Source organism: Gadus morhua, chromosome 20 (genome assembly GCF_902167405.1).
Source record: "Gadus morhua chromosome 20, gadMor3.0, whole genome shotgun sequence".
In the NCBI taxonomy this organism is placed as follows: domain Eukaryota; kingdom Metazoa; phylum Chordata; class Actinopteri; order Gadiformes; family Gadidae; genus Gadus; species Gadus morhua.
Genome location: NC_044067.1, coordinates 153,945 through 173,622, shown reverse-complemented (window position 1 = coordinate 173,622; position 19,678 = coordinate 153,945). Strand labels below are relative to the sequence as shown.

General features: G+C 46.9%; 1 protein-coding gene across 4 annotated transcripts; it reads right to left on the bottom strand.

Annotated features, from left to right (window-relative positions):
* Positions 1-365: 365 nt before the first annotated feature.
* On the bottom strand, positions 366-19,510 carry stk39 (serine threonine kinase 39). Of its 4 annotated transcripts, none has more exons than XM_030344136.1 (18): positions 18,555-19,510; positions 16,560-16,672; positions 15,797-15,838; positions 15,599-15,707; positions 13,289-13,427; positions 12,918-12,973; positions 12,442-12,551; positions 8,744-8,845; positions 8,277-8,410; positions 8,131-8,179; positions 7,919-7,987; positions 3,706-3,819; positions 3,409-3,465; positions 2,705-2,766; positions 1,953-2,005; positions 1,477-1,545; positions 1,242-1,306; positions 366-652 (listed from the first exon to the last, which is right to left on the bottom strand). In XM_030344136.1, exons 2-18 carry the CDS (start codon positions 16,572-16,574, stop codon positions 578-580), a joined length of 1,320 nt encoding a protein of 439 aa, XP_030199996.1. In that variant the 5' UTR covers positions 16,575-16,672; positions 18,555-19,510; the 3' UTR covers positions 366-577. The 4 variants fall into 4 exon arrangements, with proteins under 4 accessions (XP_030199996.1, XP_030199994.1, XP_030199997.1 ...); XM_030344134.1 differs by having other exon boundaries at positions 18,600-19,510; XM_030344137.1 differs by lacking the exon at positions 15,797-15,838.
* Between the last annotated feature and the right edge of the window lie 168 nt (positions 19,511-19,678).

Genomic DNA, 19,678 nt, shown 5'->3' with positions numbered 1-19,678 from the left:
GTCCCTGTCCCTCCTGGTCTCTGTCCCTCCTGGTCCCTCCTGGTCTCTGTCCCTCCTGGTTCCTGTCCCTCCTGGTCCCTGTCCCTCCTGGTCCCTGTCCCTCCTGGTCTCTGTCCCTCCTGGTCCCTGTCCCTCCTGGTCCCTCCTGGTCTCTGTCCCTCCTGGTCCCTCCTGGTCCTTGTCCCTCCTGGTCTCTGTCCCTCCTGGTCTCTGTCCCTCCTGGTCCCTCCTGGTCCATCCTGGTCTCTGTCCCTCCTGGTCCCTGTCCCTCCTGGTCTCTGTCTCCTGGTCCCTCCTGGTCTCTGTCCCTCCTGGTCCCTCCTGGTCTCTGTCCCTCCTGGTCCCTGTCCCTCCTGGTCCCTGTCCCTCCTGGTCTCTGTCTCCTGGTCCCACCTGGTCTCTGTCCCTCCTGGTCCCTGTCCTTACTGGTCTCTGTCCCTCCTGGTCCCTCCTGGTCTCTGTAAGGCTTGGTTAGGGTTAGGCTGGGCTATGGTTAGGGTAGGGGTCAGGATTAGGGGAGGCAGTGCGTTCCTAACCCTGACCCCCTCCCTTAGGGTTCCAAGGGAGGGTTCGGTGGTCAGATGACACTCAGCTGGGCGAAGCCGGTCAGCTTCACCTCATCCAGGGTCTCTGAGTCGTCGCAGCTGGAGGCCTGGGGGGGGGGGGGGGGGTGGGTCAGGACAGTTATACCTCCATTTTTGCCTTAACCAAGTTAAGAAAGTGTGCATGTGGGTCAACAGGAAGATGTTAGTGCAGTGTGTAGCTCTAGTAACTAACCTGATGTAGCTCTAGTCGATAACCTGATGTAGCTCTAGTAGATAACCTGATGTAGCTCTAGTAGCTAACCTGATTTAGCTCTAGAAGCTACATGTTAACCTGTCCAAGGACTGTCCACCCGTTTTCGGTCCTGATTGCTGCATGTTCAGCATACTAGCAGTAGAATACTGTGTTCAGTATAATAGTATGGTACATTGTTAGCATTATGTATTCACATTGCTGACATGGGGAATCACAACATTGATTGATACACTACATGGTGTTCAGCCATTTACTCCTGGCCTGAAAAACGTACACATTCCGATTCTCAGTAGACTCAACTAAGTGCAATTAGTGTGGAACCATTTACGTGTTAAATGGTTCCACACTAGTTACTGTTGAACCCAACAGTCCTGATATCAATAAGCAGTTAACATCCTGTTTTATGACGTACAACAGTACAATGAACTGTGTGTAAAACTTACGAGTTTAAAAGTGAGTACTTTGTAGGTGTTTGGGTCATCAACCATCCGCTGAAGGTTAGCAGCCACTGAGGAACAGAAACAGTTCAGAACTATTTAGTCCAGAACTATTTACTCCACAATTATTTAGTTTACCCTTTCCAAAGCGGCCAAGTCTACCTCAGACTCAGACTGTACTGACTAACCCTTAGACCAGACTGTACTGACTAACCCTTCGACCAGACTGGCGGACTCATACCGATCATGACATCATGTCCGTGGACCAATCCGGCGGAGTACAGCTCCTGGGACACGCCCTCCGAGGTGTCTGTCAGCAGACAAAGCAAACATCAGGCCTATTATCTTAAGTTCTATTAATGATTATTAGGATTATCATACGTTACATTTATGATAATACATTATGAAAATATATAATGTATAATACATACTATATAATAACATAAGACCTACAAAGACATTAAAACAATGTAATATATAATCAATATTCTATAGAATAATATATACTATTTGATAATAATATATTATAATAACTTACATTAATACAACCCCTACAAAGGCATGATAGGGTTATTCAAATTGGCTAAATAATGATAAGATATAATAAATAGAGTGAGTGACATAAAATATTATTGATGTATATTATAATTAAGCCATAGAAAGCTAGAGAACCATAACCAGGGAATATCAGGATGCTGATGGCCTCCCTCTCCTCACCTCGGCCCGGGCTGAATTCAAAACGGATGTCGTTCAACTCCTTCCTGCCGTTCCTGAAAGGAGAAGCACACATTAAAACCAGGAGGCAGGTGTTTATTTTTAGGGTTAAGGGTCAAGGGTCAAGGGTTAGGGCACAACTTGAAGAACAAAGTTTTAGAAAAAAAGATTTCTGGTAGAACCTAGAATAATCACCATTATTAAATAGTAGTCATCTTAGCACAGGGTTAGAGTTAGCTAACACTATCTAGTAGTCATCTTAGCCCAGGGTTAGGGTTAGGGTTAGTGTGTGGACACTCAAGGTTAGTGTTAGGTCACTGAGGGCTAGTGTAAGGACACTAAGGGTTAGTGTAAGGACACTTAGGTTGAGGTCACTAAGGGTTACTGTGAGGACACTAAGGGTTAGTGTGTGGACACTAAGGGTTAGTGTAAGGACACTAAGGTTGAGGACACCAAGGGTTAGTGTGTGGACACTAAGGTTGAGGATACTGAGGGTTCGTGTTAGGTCACTAAGGGTTAGCGTAAGGACATTAAGGGTTAGTGTGAGGAAACTAAGGGTTAGTGTGAGGACACTAAGGGTGAGGACACTAAGGGTTAGTATTAGGACACTAAGGGTGAGGACACAGGGTCAATATGAGGACACTACGGGTTAGCATGAGGACACTAAGGGTGAGGACACTAAGGGTTAATGTGAGGACACTAAGGTTGAGGACACTATGGGTTAGTGTGAGGACGCTAAGGGTGAGGATGCTGACCTCAGCCGTAGGACCAGGTTAACCACACCGTCCATGAAGGCGTCGTTCTGGAAGGGCTCCACCTGCAGGAGGGACAGAGAGCTACATCAACCAGGGGAAGAATGTACTCTCATGTACTGCACAGGGGGGAAAGTATTCTGTAATGTACTGCACAGGGGGGAAAGTACTCTGTAAGGTACTGCACAGGGGGGAAAGTACTCTGTAATGTACTGCACAGGGGGGGAAATGCTCTGTAATGTACTGCACAGTGAGGAAAGTACTCTGTAATGTACTGCACAAGGAGGAAAGTACTCTGTAATGTACTGCACAGGGGGGGAAATACTCTGTAATGTACTGCACAGTGAGGAAAGTACTCTGTAATGTACTGCACAGGGAGGAAAGTACTCTGTAATGTACTGCACAAGGAGGAAAGTACCCTGTAATGTACTGCACAGGGAGGAAAGTACTCTGTAATGTACTGCACTGAGAGGAAAGTACTCCATAATGTACTGCACAGGGAGGATAGTACTCTGATGGAGTGCAGTTTTCACTCTGGCCTCCTACTAGGGGGCCCTAAAGGTGACACACACACACACACACACACACACACACACACACACACACACACACACACACACACACACACACACACACACACACACACACACACACACACAAACACGCACAGTGCGGCCGTGTGTTGGTGTAGTGCAGCTGCCACCCACCTGGGGGTGCTGAAGAGTCCGCGTGACCATTGGGACCATGTTGGCTTTCCTGTCATTCTGGGAATAAAATGAGATTCATCATTTTGCTCTTATGTCCTCGGTAGGGTTGGGTTAGAAGGATAGATAGTTAAGGATGGATTAGAATTGATGGACAGGCTTAGAATTAGTTAGTGAGGGCTAGTTGAGAATAGGTAGTTAGTGACCGTAACCCCACCCCACCCCCTCACCCTCCCTCACCTCCTCACCCTCTCACTCCCCTCACCCCCCTCCCATCCCCTGGCCCTCCCCCCCACTCACCAGGCCCCCCGCCCCCGCCTCCCGGGGGCCCGTGTCCGGCTGCTCTTCGCTCCACTCCCAGGCCCCGTCCGCCATCTTCTGCAGACGGCCGCTGGAGCCTGAGGGCCTCCTCACCTGGGGGGAGGGTTGAGAGGGTGAGGGAGGAAGGGGGTGATGGAGGGAGGAAGGGGGTGAGGGAGGGAGGGAGGGGGGTGAGAGGGGCTCCGTCGTCGTACAAGACGAAGCTGCAGAAGCGAGCTTTCCCTCCTGGGACTGAACAGAAAGCCAGCAGTGAAAGGGCAAGGCTGAGGCACGCATCTACTGACCCTACCTACCCCACCCCCTACTGACCCTACCTACCCCACCCCCTACTGACCCTACCTACCCCCACCCCCTACTGACCCTACCTACCCCACCCCCTACTGACCCTACCTACCCCACCCCCTACTGACCCTACCTACCCCACCCCCTACTGACCCTACCAACCCCACCCCCTACTGACCCTACTGACCCTACCTACCCCACCCCCTACTGACCCTACCTACCCCACCCCCTACTGACCCTACCTTCCCCCACCCCCTACTGACCCTACCTACCCCACCCCCTACTGACCCTACCAACCCCCACCCCCTACTGACCCTACCTACCCCGCCCCCTACTGACCCTACCTACCCCACCCCCTACTGACCCTACCAACCCCACCCCCTACTGACCCTACTGACCCTACCTACCCCACCCCCTACTGACCCTACCTACCCCACCCCTCCTACTGACCCTACCTACCCCGCCCCCTACTGACCCTACCTACCCCACCCCCTACTGACCCTACCAACCCCACCCCCTACTGACCCTACTGACCCTACCTACCCCACCCCTCCTACTGACCCTACCTACCCCGCCCCCTACTGACCCTACCTACCCCACCCCCTACTGACCCTACCAACCCCACCCCCTACTGACCCTACTGACCCTACCTACCCCACCCCCTACTGACCCTACCTACCCCACCCCCTACTGACCCTACCTACCCCACCCCCTACTGACCCTACCTACCCCACCCCCTACTGACCCTACCTACCCCACCCCCTACTGACCCTACCTACCCCACCCCCTACTGACCCTACCAACTCCACCCCCTACTGACCCTACCTACCCCCACCCCCTACTGACCCTACCTACCCCCCCCCTACTGACCCTACCTACCCCCACCCCCTACTGACCCTACTGACCCTACTGACCCTGCCTACCCCACCCCCTACTGACCCTACTTACCCCACCCCCTAATGACCCTACTGACCCTACCTACCCCACCCCCTACTGACCCTACCTACCCCACCCCCTACTGACCCTACCTACCCCACCCCCTACTGACCCTACCTACCCCCACCCCCTACTGACCCTACCTACCTCACCCCCTACTGACCCTACCTACCCCACCCCCTACTGACCCTACCTACCCCACCCCCTACTGACCCTACCTACCCCACCCCCTACTGACCCTACCTACCCCACCCCCTACTGACCCTACCTACCCCCACCCCCTACTGACCCTACCTACCTCACCCCCTACTGACCCTACCTACCCCACCCCCTACTGACCCTACCTACCCCACCCCCTACTGACCCTACCTACCCCCACCCCCTACTGACCCTACCTACCCCACCCCCTACCTACCCCACCCCCTACTGACCCTACCTACCCCACCCCTCCTACTGACCCTACCTACCCCGCCCCCTACTGACCCTACCTACCCCACCCCCTACTGACCCTACCAACCCCACCCCCTACTGACCCTACTGACCCTACCTACCCCACCCCCTACTGACCCTACCTACCCCACCCCCTACTGACCCTACCTACCCCACCCCCTACTGACCCTACCTACCCCACCCCCTACTGACCCTACCTACCCCACCCCCTACTGACCCTACCTACCCCACCCCCTACTGACCCTACCAACTCCACCCCCTACTGACCCTACCTACCCCCACCCCCTACTGACCCTACCTACCCCCCCCCTACTGACCCTACCTACCCCCACCCCCTACTGACCCTACTGACCCTACTGACCCTGCCTACCCCACCCCCTACTGACCCTACTTACCCCACCCCCTAATGACCCTACTGACCCTACCTACCCCACCCCCTACTGACCCTACCTACCCCACCCCCTACTGACCCTACCTACCCCACCCCCTACTGACCCTACCAACCCCACCCCCTACTGACCCTACTGACCCTACCTACCCCACCCCCTACTGACCCTACCTACCCCACCCCTCCTACTGACCCTACCTACCCCGCCCCCTACTGACCCTACCTACCCCACCCCCTACTGACCCTACCAACCCCACCCCCTACTGACCCTACTGACCCTACCTACCCCACCCCTCCTACTGACCCTACCTACCCCGCCCCCTACTGACCCTACCTACCCCACCCCCTACTGACCCTACCAACCCCACCCCCTACTGACCCTACTGACCCTACCTACCCCACCCCCTACTGACCCTACCTACCCCACCCCCTACTGACCCTACCTACCCCACCCCCTACTGACCCTACCTACCCCACCCCCTACTGACCCTACCTACCCCACCCCCTACTGACCCTACCTACCCCACCCCCTACTGACCCTACCAACTCCACCCCCTACTGACCCTACCTACCCCCACCCCCTACTGACCCTACCTACCCCCCCCCTACTGACCCTACCTACCCCCACCCCCTACTGACCCTACTGACCCTACTGACCCTGCCTACCCCACCCCCTACTGACCCTACTTACCCCACCCCCTAATGACCCTACTGACCCTACCTACCCCACCCCCTACTGACCCTACCTACCCCACCCCCTACTGACCCTACCTACCCCACCCCCTACTGACCCTACCTACCCCCACCCCCTACTGACCCTACCTACCTCACCCCCTACTGACCCTACCTACCCCACCCCCCACTGACCCTACCTACCCCACCCCCTACTGACCCTACCTACCCCCACCCCCTACTGACCCTACCTACCCCACCCCCTACCTACCCCACCCCCTACTGACCCTACCTACCCCACCCCTCCTACTGACCCTACCTACCACCCCCCCTACTGACCCTACCTACCCCACCCCTCCTACCATGACCCTACCAGCTCCCCCCCTCCTACCATGACCCTACCTGCTCCATGACCCTACCTGCTCCACCCCTCCTACCATGACCCTACCTGCTCCACCCCTCCTACCATGACCCTACCTGCTCCACCCCTCCTACCATGACCCTACCTGCTCCACCCCTCCTACCATGACCCTACCTGCTCCACCGCTCCTACCATGACCCTACCTGCTCCACCCCTCCTACCATGACCCTACCTGCTCCACCCCTCCTACCATGACCCTACCTGCTCCACCGCTCCTACCATGACCCTACCTGCTCCACCCCTCCTACCATGACCCTACCTGCTCCACCCCTCCTACCATGACCCTACCTGCTCCACCCCTCCTACCATGACCCTACCTGCTCAACCGCTACTCTGCCTCCTTGAGCTGATCCTAAAATACTCTTGAACAACAAAAACTAAAATACCTTCAAAGTAGACAAATAAAAATAAGAATTGTTGTGTTGTCCAATTGTTGCATGTTAGTATTGTATGCACAAAATGTGAATATCGGTTTGGTTTAGTTTTGTATGTCTAGTGAGTTTAATATTCTTTATAATTGTAGTATTTATTTACTTATTTTTGGCCCGTAGACTTCGGAACAAACGCAGTCGATGGTATGGATTAAGCAACATAATGCTGGTTGTCAATTGACAATAAGTATACAATGAAATTGAATTGGTGTCAGTCCAGCAATAGTCGCTGTACAGTAGACGTGGCAGTCACAACATCTATCATTGTGGAGTAGACGTGGCAGTCACAACATCTATCATTGTGGAGTAGACCTGGCAGTAACATCTCTCATTGTGGAGTAGACCTGGCAGTAACATCTCTCATTGTGGAGTAGACCTGGCAGTAACATCTCTCATTGTGGAGTAGACGTGGCAGTAACATCTATCATTGTGGAGTAGACGTGGCAGTCACAACATCTCTCATTGTGGGGTAGACGTGGCAGTAACATCTCTCATTGTGGAGTAGACGTGGCAGTAACATCTATCATTGTCAACATCTACTGTTGTACAGTAGATGTTGCTATTTATTCAATAAGGGAGCACATTTCAAGGAAATTTTTTTTATCTTAGTACCTTCTTGGCTCGCTGTTTCTGTATCTTTGGGGCCTGACTCATGAGTGTCTCCACCAGATACTCTCTGTTCTGTAATGCAAAATCACAATTATGAAAATAATAAATGAGTTCGAGTTTCAGTAGCAAACAATAATTGTACAGAACTTAGAAAGGACTTAACAGGAAAAATATGGAGATGAGCCCAAATATATAAATATAATAAGAAATTATACCTTTGCTTTTTGAAAGAATTTACACTTCAAAAGTTCTGCTGCTGTGGGCCTGTGATGCGCATATAAAAACAACGTAGATTAAAAATAGATTGCGTGCAGGCAGATGATTTAATGATGCATATCAATGACTGTTATCAGAAGTTTACCTTTTGGTGGGGTCCTTTTGAAGGCACATAGTTATTAGCTTTCTAAATGATTTTCCATATTTCTTAAGCAGCTCCTTGTCCTCGACACCGGTCTCTAAGCTTGGAGGGTCGTTCTGCAGGGTCAGCATTAGGACCTGGACGATACAAGATCAACGTGAAGCATCCTTCCCACATCGCATTGTTAAGATAAGAAATAAATGAGGCCGAAGATGTATCAATTCCTTAAAACATAAAATATGATGAGGCATAACTGATCCCTAACCCTAGAACGTGATTTGAATGGTTCTGGAGACACAGTACAACGGTAGGAGGGGTGTTATATTCTACGAGTTAGCGTTTAATTTGAGGGTTAGGGATGGGCTCCTTTAGACCAGAACACAGGAATGGACAACGGCATTGAAGAAAATAGAGAAGGCTGAGGTTTGCTGAGAGACAAGAAGCAGGAGTGAGCCAATGGTTCCCCTGACCTTCATGGGTGGATACTGATGGTAAGGAGCACAGCCTGTGGCCAGCTCGATAGCTGTGATCCCGAAGCTCCAGATGTCAGCCTTGAAGTCGTAGCCTCGTACCTGGAGACATGAAGAGGGTTGCTTCGTAAGACGCTTCGAGCCTTCCTACCCTGACGCATTGTGACCGGTGTTGGACCAACATAGTACAACATAGTAACATAGTAAACATAGTACAACATAGTAACATCGTAAACATAGTACAACAATGTGCTGCTAACATAACAGAAGTAGGCTCTCACACAACATTACAAAAGTAGGCTGTAACACTGTTAACATAACAGAAGTAGGCTGTAACACTGTTAACATAACAGAAGTAGGCTGTAACACAACATAACAGAAGTAGGCTGTAACACAACATAACAGAAGTAGAATGTAACGCTGTTAACATAACAGAAGTAGGCTGTAACACTGTCAACATAACAGAAGTAGGCTGTAACACTGTTAACATAACAGAAGTAGGCTGTAACACAACATAACAGAAGTAGGCTGTAACACAACATAACAGAAGTAGGCTATAACGCTGTTAACATAACAGAAGTAGGCTGTAACACTGTCAACATAACAGAAGTAGGCTGTAACACTGTTAACATAACAGAAGTAGGCTGTAACACGGTTAACATAACAGAAGTAGGCTGTAACGCAACATAACAGAAGTAGGCTGTAACACTGTTGACATAACAGAAGGAGGCTGTAACACTGTTAACATAACAGAAGTAGGCTGTAGGGTTAGGGTTAAGTCTCCTACTTGACAATAGCCCGGGGCTGTTGCTGCTACCAACCGCACCACCTTTATTTTTCTGTTATTACAATAGAGAAAAAACTGAATTCTACTGCTATGTTTAGCATAGGAGGTTTGTCATGTTAAACATCACATTAGAACTTGAGTTAAAATGTTATATTTAACCAAAGAGAAGTATAGAATTAATGCTTTATTTAAGATAAGTGTACGGCTATATTTATTATTACAAAGGGTAATTGCTATTTCTAATTTCTATTTCACTTTATATTTATGTCATGTTTGACACATTGCACACTTTTAAGAGTCAGTTCTCCATTTATAAACATGCTCTTTGCATATTTTATACATATTTATTTAAATGTGTGTATTTGTAGACACCTGTGCTTGTGTGTATTGTCTGCCAGGTAGCAATGCTGTATTTTTGTTAGTTTTCTGTTTGGACATGGCCCTGTCCTTTGTAATGCTGCTGCTATGTGCCCTCAATTGCCCCCTGGGGACAAATAAAGTTTTTTTTTAATTTTTAATTTTATTTAAGGGAACAGAAGTATAATGATATGTTCAGCAGGACTAGCACCTCCTACAGCACGCTAATGCTATAGCCCTACTACAGCGTGATAATGCTAATGCTATAGCCCTACTACAGCGTGATAATGCTAATGCTATAGCACTTCTACAGCATGTTAATGCTAATGCTATAGAACTACTACAGCGTGCTAATGCTAATGTTATAGCACTACTACAGCGTGTTAATGCTAATGCTATAGCACTAATACAGCGTGCTAATGCTATAGCCCCACTACAGTGTGCTAGTGCTAATGCTATAGCACTACTAAAGTGTGCTAGTGCTAATGCTATAGAACTACTACAGCGTGCTAATGCTAATGCTATAGAATTACCACAGCGTGCTAATGCTTTAGCCCTACTACAGCGTGCTAATGCTATAGCCCTACTACAGTGTCCTAGTGCTAATGCTATAGCACTACTACCGCGTGTTAATGCTAATGCTATAGCACTACTACAGCGTGCTACTGCTAATGCTATAGCACTACTACAGCGTGCTAATGTTATAGCACTACTACAGCGTGCTAATGCTATAGACCTACCACAGCGTCCTAGTGCTAATGCTATAGCACTACTACAGCGTGTTAATGCTAATGCTATAGCACTACTACAGCGTGCTAATGCTAATGCTATAGCACTACTACAGCGTGCTAATGCTAGTGCTATAGCCCCACTACAGCGTGCTAGTGCTATAGCCCCACTACAGCGTGCTAGTGCTAATGCTATAGCCCCACTACAGCGTGCTAATGCTATAGCCCCACTACAGCGTGCTAGTGCTAATGCTATAGCCCAACTACAGCGTGTTAATGCTAGTGCTATAGAACTACTACAGCGTGCTAATGTTATAGCACTACTACAGCGTGTTAATGCTAATGCTATAGCACTAATACAGCGTGCTAATGCTAGTGCTATAGCCCCACTACAGCGTGCTAGTGCTATAGCCCCACTACAGCGTGCTAGTGCTATAGCCCTACTACAGCGTGCTAGTGCTAATGCTATAGCCCCACTACAGCGTGCTAAGGCTATAGCCCTACTACAGCGTGATAATGCTAATGCTATAGCCCTACTACAGCGTGATAATGCTAATGCTAAAGAACTACTACAGCATGTTAATACTAATGCTATAGCACTACTACAGCGTACTAATGCTAATGCTATAGAACTACTACAGCGTGCTAATGCTAATGCTACAGCCCTACTACAGCGTGCTAATGCTAATGCTTTAGCACTATTACAGCGTACTAATGCTATAGCCCTACTACAGCGTGCTAGTGCTAATGCTATAGCACTACTAAAGCGTGCTAGTGCTAATGCTATAGCACTACTACCGCGTGTTAATGCTAATGCTATAGCACTACTGCAGCGTGCTACTGCTAATGCTATAGCACTACTACAGCGTGCTAATGCTATAGCACTACTACAGCGTGCTAATGCTGTAGACCTACTACAGGGTCCTACTGCTAATGCTATAGCACTACTACAGCGTGTTAATGCTAATGCTATAGCACTACTTCAGCGTGCTAATACTAATGCTATAGCACTACTACAGCGTGCTAATGCTAATGCTATAGCACTACTACAGCGTGCTAATGCTAGTGCTATAGCCCCACTACAGAGTGCTAGTGCTATAGCCCCACTACAGCGTGCTAGTGCTAATGCTACAGCCTCACTAGTGTGCTAATGTTATAGACCTACTACAGCGTCCTACTGCTAATGCTATAGCACTACTACAGCGTGTTAATGCTAATGCTATAGCACTACTTCAGCGTGCTAATACTAATGCTATAGCACTACTACAGCGTGCTAATGCTAATGCTATAGCACTACTACAGCGTGCTAATGTTAGTGCTATAGCCCCACTACAGAGTGCTAGTGCTAATGCTACAGCCCAACTACAGTGTGCTAATGTTATAGCCCTACTACAGCGTGCTAATGCTAATGCTATAGCACTACTACAGCGTGCTAATGCTAATGCTATAGCCCTACTACAGTGTCCTAGTGCTAATGCTATAGCACTACTACAGCGTGTTAATGCTAATGATATAGAACTACTACAGCGTGCTAAGGCTAATGCTATAGCACTACTACAGTGTGTTAATGCTAATGCTATAGCACTAATACAGCGTGCTAATGCTAGTGCTATAGCCCCACTACAGCGTGCTAGTGCTATAGCCCCACTACAGCGTGCTAATGCTATAGCCCCACTACAGCGTGCTAGTGCTATAGCCCCACTACAGCGTGCTAGTGCTAATGCGATAGCCCCACTACAGCGTGCTAATGCTATAGCCCTATTACAGCGTGCTAATGCTAATGCTATAGCATTACTACAGTGTGCTAATGCTAAGCAAAGGTTCACCTGCTCCATGACCTCGGGGGCCATCCAGCATGGCGTTCCGACGAAGGTCTTCCGGACTTTGTTCCTGGAGATGTCGCCCCCTGTGGCTAGAAACGAACTTACTCCGAAATCTTTACAAAAAACAAACAAATGCATATGGTTCAAGGATTGTATTAAGTTTGGTGATTAATGTAGACAATTCTACATTGTAAAGACATAATTGTTTTAGTGCAATTCACGCAAAGATCCATAAATTGTGTATTAAAAAAAGACAGATATTTCTTAAATTGTATTTTGTTTTATTCTAGCTTTCATATCTAAATGGTCAATAAGAGACCTAATGTTCTACTTAAAAAAAAGTAGAATGGTGAAATAAATCCTGCTATAGGACACTGTTGGAATGAAAATAGATATTCATTTTAAATCACTATCCCATAACTATCTTTTCAATTCTTTTGAAACATGGAGAGGGAGAGATTCATTTGGAGCGCACACACCTGCAATCTGAACAGAACCGTCATCTCCCAGCAAGATGTTTCCTGCCTTCACGTCCCTGCGGACGAGCAGACAGAGAGACAGCAGTCAGTATGTGGGCCAGTATGGATCCCAGGTCGATGAACCTCCGCTAGCTCCACCCCCCAGGCGACACACGATTAACGACCTTGACATCCAGGAAGTGAACTCAACACAAATGGATTGGCACCGAAAAAAGGATGGAACTCAGAACGCAGGACGAATGGGCTTGGATTGCTTCAATATATTTATTAGAAAGCAAATAATTATCTTACCATCATGGTTTCCCGCCTGTGGGTACCAGTGAATCTGTCCACCCGGTGTGTACCTGTGTATCTGTCCACCCGGTGTGTACCTGTGTATCTGTCCATGTCTGTGCAGGTAGTCCAGGCCTTCTAAGACTTCTTTTAATATGGTGGCAATGATCGGCTCATCCAGCCCTCCGCTTCTCTGCTCCTCCTTGCTGGCGCCTTTGATGATATCCAGCATTGACCCTGAAACACACAACACACAACCCGCATATAACAAACAACACACATACAACACAAAAAACGCATACAACACACAACACGCATACAACACACAACCCGCATACAACACACAACATACATACAACAAACAACACACATACAACACAAAAAACGCACACAACACGCATACAACACACAACACGCACACAACACACACACAACACGCACACAACACACACACAACACACATACAACACACAAACAACATGCATACCAAATGTTACAACATGGCAAAACAAAAACACAACAGGCATCAGGGTAACACAAACAACACTTATCATGACCAGACATAACTACACAAAATGGTAACACAAAAACATAACACGCAACATCATTGTTATTCAGTTTATTATTTACATCTTTATTAGTTAAGATGACCAACCCTATTAGTTAATATGACCATCACCATTAGTTAAGATGACCAACACTATTAGTTAATTTGACTAACCCTATTAGTTAAGATGACCAAACCTATTAGTTAATATGACCATCACCATTAGTTAAGATGACCAACACTATTAGTTAATTTGACTAACCCTATTAGTTAAGATGACCAAACCTATTAGTTAATATGACCATCACCATTAGTTAAGATGACCAACACTATTAGTTAATTTGACTAACCCTATTAGTTAAGATGACCAAACCTATTAGTTAATATGACCATCACCATTAGTTAAGATGACCAACACTATTAGTTAATTTGACTAACCATATTAGTTAAGATGACCAAACCTATTAGTTAATATGACCATCACCATTAGTTAAGATGACCAACACTATTAGTTAATTTGACTAACCCTATTAGTTAAGATGGCCAAACCTATTAGTTAATATGACCATCACCATTAGTTAAGATGACCAACACTATTATTTAAGATGACCAACCCTATTAGTTAAGATGACCAACCCTATTAGTTAAGATGACCAACACTATTAGTTAATATGACCAACCCTATTAGTTAAGTTGACCCACCCTATTAGTTAATATGATCATCACCATTTGTTAAGATGACCAACACTATTAGTTAATATGACCAAACCTATTAGTTAAGATGACCAACCCTATTAGTTAAGATGACCAATCCTATTAATTAAGATGACCAACCCTATTAATTAATATGACCAACCCTATTAGTTAAGATGAAAAACCCTATTAGTTAAGATGACCAACCCTATTTGTTAATATGACCAACCCTATTAATTAAGATAACCAACACTATTAGTTAAGATGACCCACCCTATTAGTTAAAATGACCAACCCTATTAATTATGATGACCAACCCTATTAGTTACGATGACCAACCCTATTAGTTAAGATTACCAACACTATTAGTTAAGATGACCCACCCTATTAGTTAAGATGACCAACCAAAGTGTAATGGTTCACTCCCATATAAAATCACAGAGTAGAAAAGAGAACTGTGTCTTAAATGAAAAACTATTTTATAATAACTTTGACAAACTCCAATAATTGGAAAGCAAATCACACCATAATTACTAGTGATACTAATCTGAATAGATATTTCTACTAATATTAGAATCAGATACTAGTGATACTAATCTGAATAGATATTTATACTAATATTAGAATCAGATACTAGTGACACTAATCTGAATAGATATTTATACTAATATTAGAATCAGATACTAGTGACACTAATCTGAATAGATATTTCTACTAATATTAGAATCAGATACTAGTGATACTAATCTGAATAGATATTTCTACTAATATTAGAATCAGATACTAGTGATACTAATCTGAATAGATATTTCTACTAATATTAGAATCAGATACTAGTGATACTATTCTGAATAGATACTTCTACTAATATTAGAATCAGATACTAGTGATACTAATCTGAATAGATATTTCTACCAATATTAGAATCAGATACTAGTGATACTAATCTGAATATATACTTCTACTAATATTAGAATCAGATACTAGTGATACTAATCTGAATGGATACTTCTACTGATATTAGTGTCAGATACTAAAAAAGTAATACTAATCTTAATGGATACTTCTAGTGATACTAGTACCAGACACTAGTGATCCTAATCTGAATGGATTCTTCTAGTGATACTAGTACCAGACACTAGGGAGCCTAACCAGAGCCGTTCCTCACCGCCTCCCAGCAGCCTCATGACCAGCCACAGCTCGTCTCTCACCACGAAGGAGGTGAAGTAGCTCACCACATTGGGATGGCTGCAGCCACTCAAGGCCTGGATCTCCTTCTAGAGAGACAGATGGACATGGAGTTAGGGTTAGGGTTAGGGTTAGGGTTAGGGGTTAACCCTAACCCTAAGGAGGTGAAGAAGCTCACCACGTTGGGATTGCTGCAGCTACTCCAGGCCTGGATCTCCTTCTAGAGCGACAGATGGACCTGGAGTTAGATGGTATATCATGGTGGTCATGTTGGAGTCCATGGCCAAGGGTTCACCAAGTTCTGCAGCGAGATGCCTCTGACCCTTAACCCCCAACCCTACCCCAAACCACTTAGCATAACCCTAACCAAAACACTTAACCCTAACCCTAACCCTAACCCCTGACCCTAACCCTTACCTCTAACCCTAAAGGGGTTTAGGGTTAGAGGTCACGTTCACACCAAACGCGAAGGGGCGACACGACTCCATACAAAGTCAACGTAGAGACGCAAATAGGGCGAATTTGAAAACCTGCGACAAATTTTGATTTGTCGCACGACACTTTCGTCCTGCACAGGCGAGCGCGTTCACGAGGATTTACAGCTTTGCCTTTGCTTACATTCGTGTGATGACAGCCAATCAGCGTTCAACCGTGTGGCCGCTGAGTGACATGTGTAACGTAACAGCCATCAGCATTCAACAGCGTGGCCGCTGAGTGACATGTGTAACGTAACAGCCATCAGCGTTCAACCAGCCAACCGTTCCCTGCAGTGCAGTCCGGGATGAACCGCAGCAAATTGGCCTGACAAAACTTGCACAGCGACAGTCGCGCGACAAAACTTGGGCGACAACACGAACGGGCGACAAACGTGTCTTTTAGTGTGAACGCACCCTAACCCTAACCCTTAACCCTTAACCCTAGCCCTAAGCCACTCCTCTCACCAGCAGCTCCTCCATGCTGGTCTGACATTTCTCCAAGTTGATCCTCTTGATGGCGACGCGTTCCCGTCTGGGGGAGCAGAGAGCGGCCTGGACCACGGCCGTGGCCCCCCGGCCTGGGGGGAGAGAATACAGACACACACAGAGACACACACAGAGGGTCAACAACACAGACACACACACAGAGACACACAGAGACACACAAAGAGAGTCACACCGACACACAGCGGAGGGTGACCAACACCCACAGCTGGGGGACAGTGGACCAGAGGACCTGCTCCATCCACTCGCTAACCCTAGCTCCTAGTGCTACATCACACGCTAACCTTAGCTCCTAGTGCTACATCACACGCTAACCGTAGCTCCCAGTGCTACATCACACGCTAACCCTAGCTCCTAGTGCTACATAACACGCTAACCCTAGCTCCTAGTGCTAAATCACATGCTAACCCTACCTCCCAGCCCAGTGCTTCATCACACGCTAACCCTAGCTCCTAGTGCTACATCACACGCTAACCATAGCTCCTAGTGCTATGTCACACGCTAACCCTAGCTTCTAGTGCTACATCACATGCTAACCCTAGCTCCTAGGTCTACATCACACGCTAACCCTAGCTCCTATTGCTACATCACACGCTAACCTTAGCTCCTAGTGCTACATCACATGCTAACCGTAGCTCCCAGTGCTACATCACACACTAACCCTAGCTCCTAGTGCTACATAACACGCTAACCCTAGCTCCTAGTGCTACATAACACGCTAACCCTAGCTCCTAGTGCTAAATCACATGCTAACCCTACCTCCCAGCCCAGTGCTTCATCACACGCTGACCCTAGCTCCTAGTGCTACATCACACGCTAACCATAGCTCCTAGTGCTACATCACACGCTAACCCTAGTTTCTAGTGCTACATCACATGCTAACCCTAGCTCCTAGTGCTATATCACACGCTAACCCTAGCTCCTAGTGCTACATCACACGCTATCCCTAGCTTCTAGTGCTACATCAAATGCTAACCCTAGCTCCTAGTGCTACATCACACGCTAACGCTAGCTCCTAGTGCTACATCACACGCTAACCCTACCTCCCAGTGCTACATCACAAACTAGCTCCTAGTGCTACATCACACGCTGAGAAACAGTAGTCAGCCTCCAGGGCTAATACAAGCCCAGAGTTATAGCTCTAACAGCACATATGCATGACTTACAAGCCCAGGGTTAAGTCACTACCTAACCCCTGCACATATACAGCGTGGTAGTGCTTCATGACTCATCTCAGGCCATATTTGACATCATTCATTCATTCATCAAAGTGACACAATTTATTGTGTCACTTTGATGAATCATGTCTATACGTGGGAGTAAATGCTCCCCCCCGCCCCTCCCATTATGAAGGGGGGGGGGGGGGGGGGGAGGCTGTTCTTTTAATCAAAGTAACATAGATTGCATCATATAAGATTGGAATAGCTCCAAAGAGAAACTAGTTCAGCTTAGACTGTTGTTGTATGCTAATCAGTAATTAGTACTTATTAGTAGGGGTATTTTTTTCAATAAACCACTAAACATGTAAATAAACAAGAGCAATAAACAACTAATCCTCAGTAGGCTATCACATGGCGTTGCATCCTGTTCTTAAGCATATAGGGCATGTGATTATGAATCAAATATGAATGCAATAATAGAATTACATATAATTACCGGTATTTGGATACAACAAGAATGTTACAATGCAACAATATGAATATATAACAATGCAACAATATGAATATATATCAACTTAAATTTAAACAGCAACAATATACCAATATAAATGTCCAACCGCAACAATATAACAATATGAATGTAACGGTGTAACAATATGATAATATGAAGTTAACGGTGAAGCAATATGACAATATGAAGTTAACGGTGAAGCAAAATGACAATATGAAGGTAACCTCCTCATTGCAAAGCACCGCTAGCCGTAATAAGCCGGTCGGCATCAGCCTCCGGTAATACCTCAGAGTCGCTCCCTCTTCTGGTTCTAGTTGATCAGATACTGACCGATGACTGTCTCCAGCTCGTAGGAGTCCCTCGTGATCGGCCAGCTCGGCTTCTCCGCCATGATGAGAGATGAAGAACACCAGTCTGACCCGGGACACCAGCGGCCGCCTCACACACACACACACGCACACGCACACGCAAAAGGACGCGTGCTCGCGCACGCACGACGCATGCACACACACACACACACACACACACACACACACACACACACACACACACACACACACACACACACACACACACACACACACACACACACACACACACACAATACACATTTATAACGTATGTCACTTGGTATTGCTAAGGTGTCTCCATTTACCCTGTTACCCTTGTGAACACTTTTTACATTTGTATGATTAATAAACACACAACACAAAGAAGAGCTGAACAAAAAGCGGGCATTATCGGATAAAAGTCAAATTTCAAATTCAAAAAACACCATTCAAAAAGTCAAATATTTTTCTACTTTACCAACTACTACTACTAACTAAGCATAAACTTGTTAACTACTTATACTCCATGCTACCTCATTGCTGAGTGCTTAAAATCTGTCAGCAGATGGCGCCAAAACACAGTCCTGCAGTTCTCTTAGCAGACACACAGACAGGCAGGCCGACAGGCAGACAGGCGGCAGACAGACAGACAGACATTAACATTACTATTTGAAGAAACGATCGAAAAGCCTTAAGCCTCAGAGAGAATCTAGTGAGAGGTTCAATAGAGACAATATCAGGAGACAAGCCCTTACTAACTAACTAACTAACAACCAACAGACTTTTCAAATATCGAACTAACATGCCGCTTTTCCATCGCACATGTAGCTCGACTCGACTCGACTCGACTCGACTCGACACGACTCGACTCGACTCGACTCGACACGACTCGACACGGTAGCAGCACGGGTCGTTTTCCACCGCAAATAGTACCTCCTGGACGTGGGCGGGGTCGGCTGCGCGAAAGGGCCGTGACGTATTTTTGTACGCGACGCAAACAACACCTACGCAACCCACACATGGACAGAACCCACATAACAACAATGGAGGACATCGATAACATTACTATTATTAGCTGGC

What these genes read in the sequence shown, in the direction of transcription:
- stk39 (XM_030344134.1), bottom strand. Translation starts at nt 18,660, where the DNA reads ATGGCGGAGAAGCCGAGCTGGCCGATCACGAGGGACTCCTACGAGCTG. An exon ending in AACCTGGTCCTACGGCTGAG is followed by an intron (nt 2,006 to 2,704) that starts GTCAGCATCCTC and finishes TTCTCCTTTCAG; the next exon opens with GAACGGCAGGAAGGAGTTGA. An exon ending in AAGTACTCACTTTTAAACTC is followed by an intron (nt 653 to 1,241) that starts GTAAGTTTTACA and finishes CCCCCCCCCCAG; the next exon opens with GCCTCCAGCTGCGACGACTC.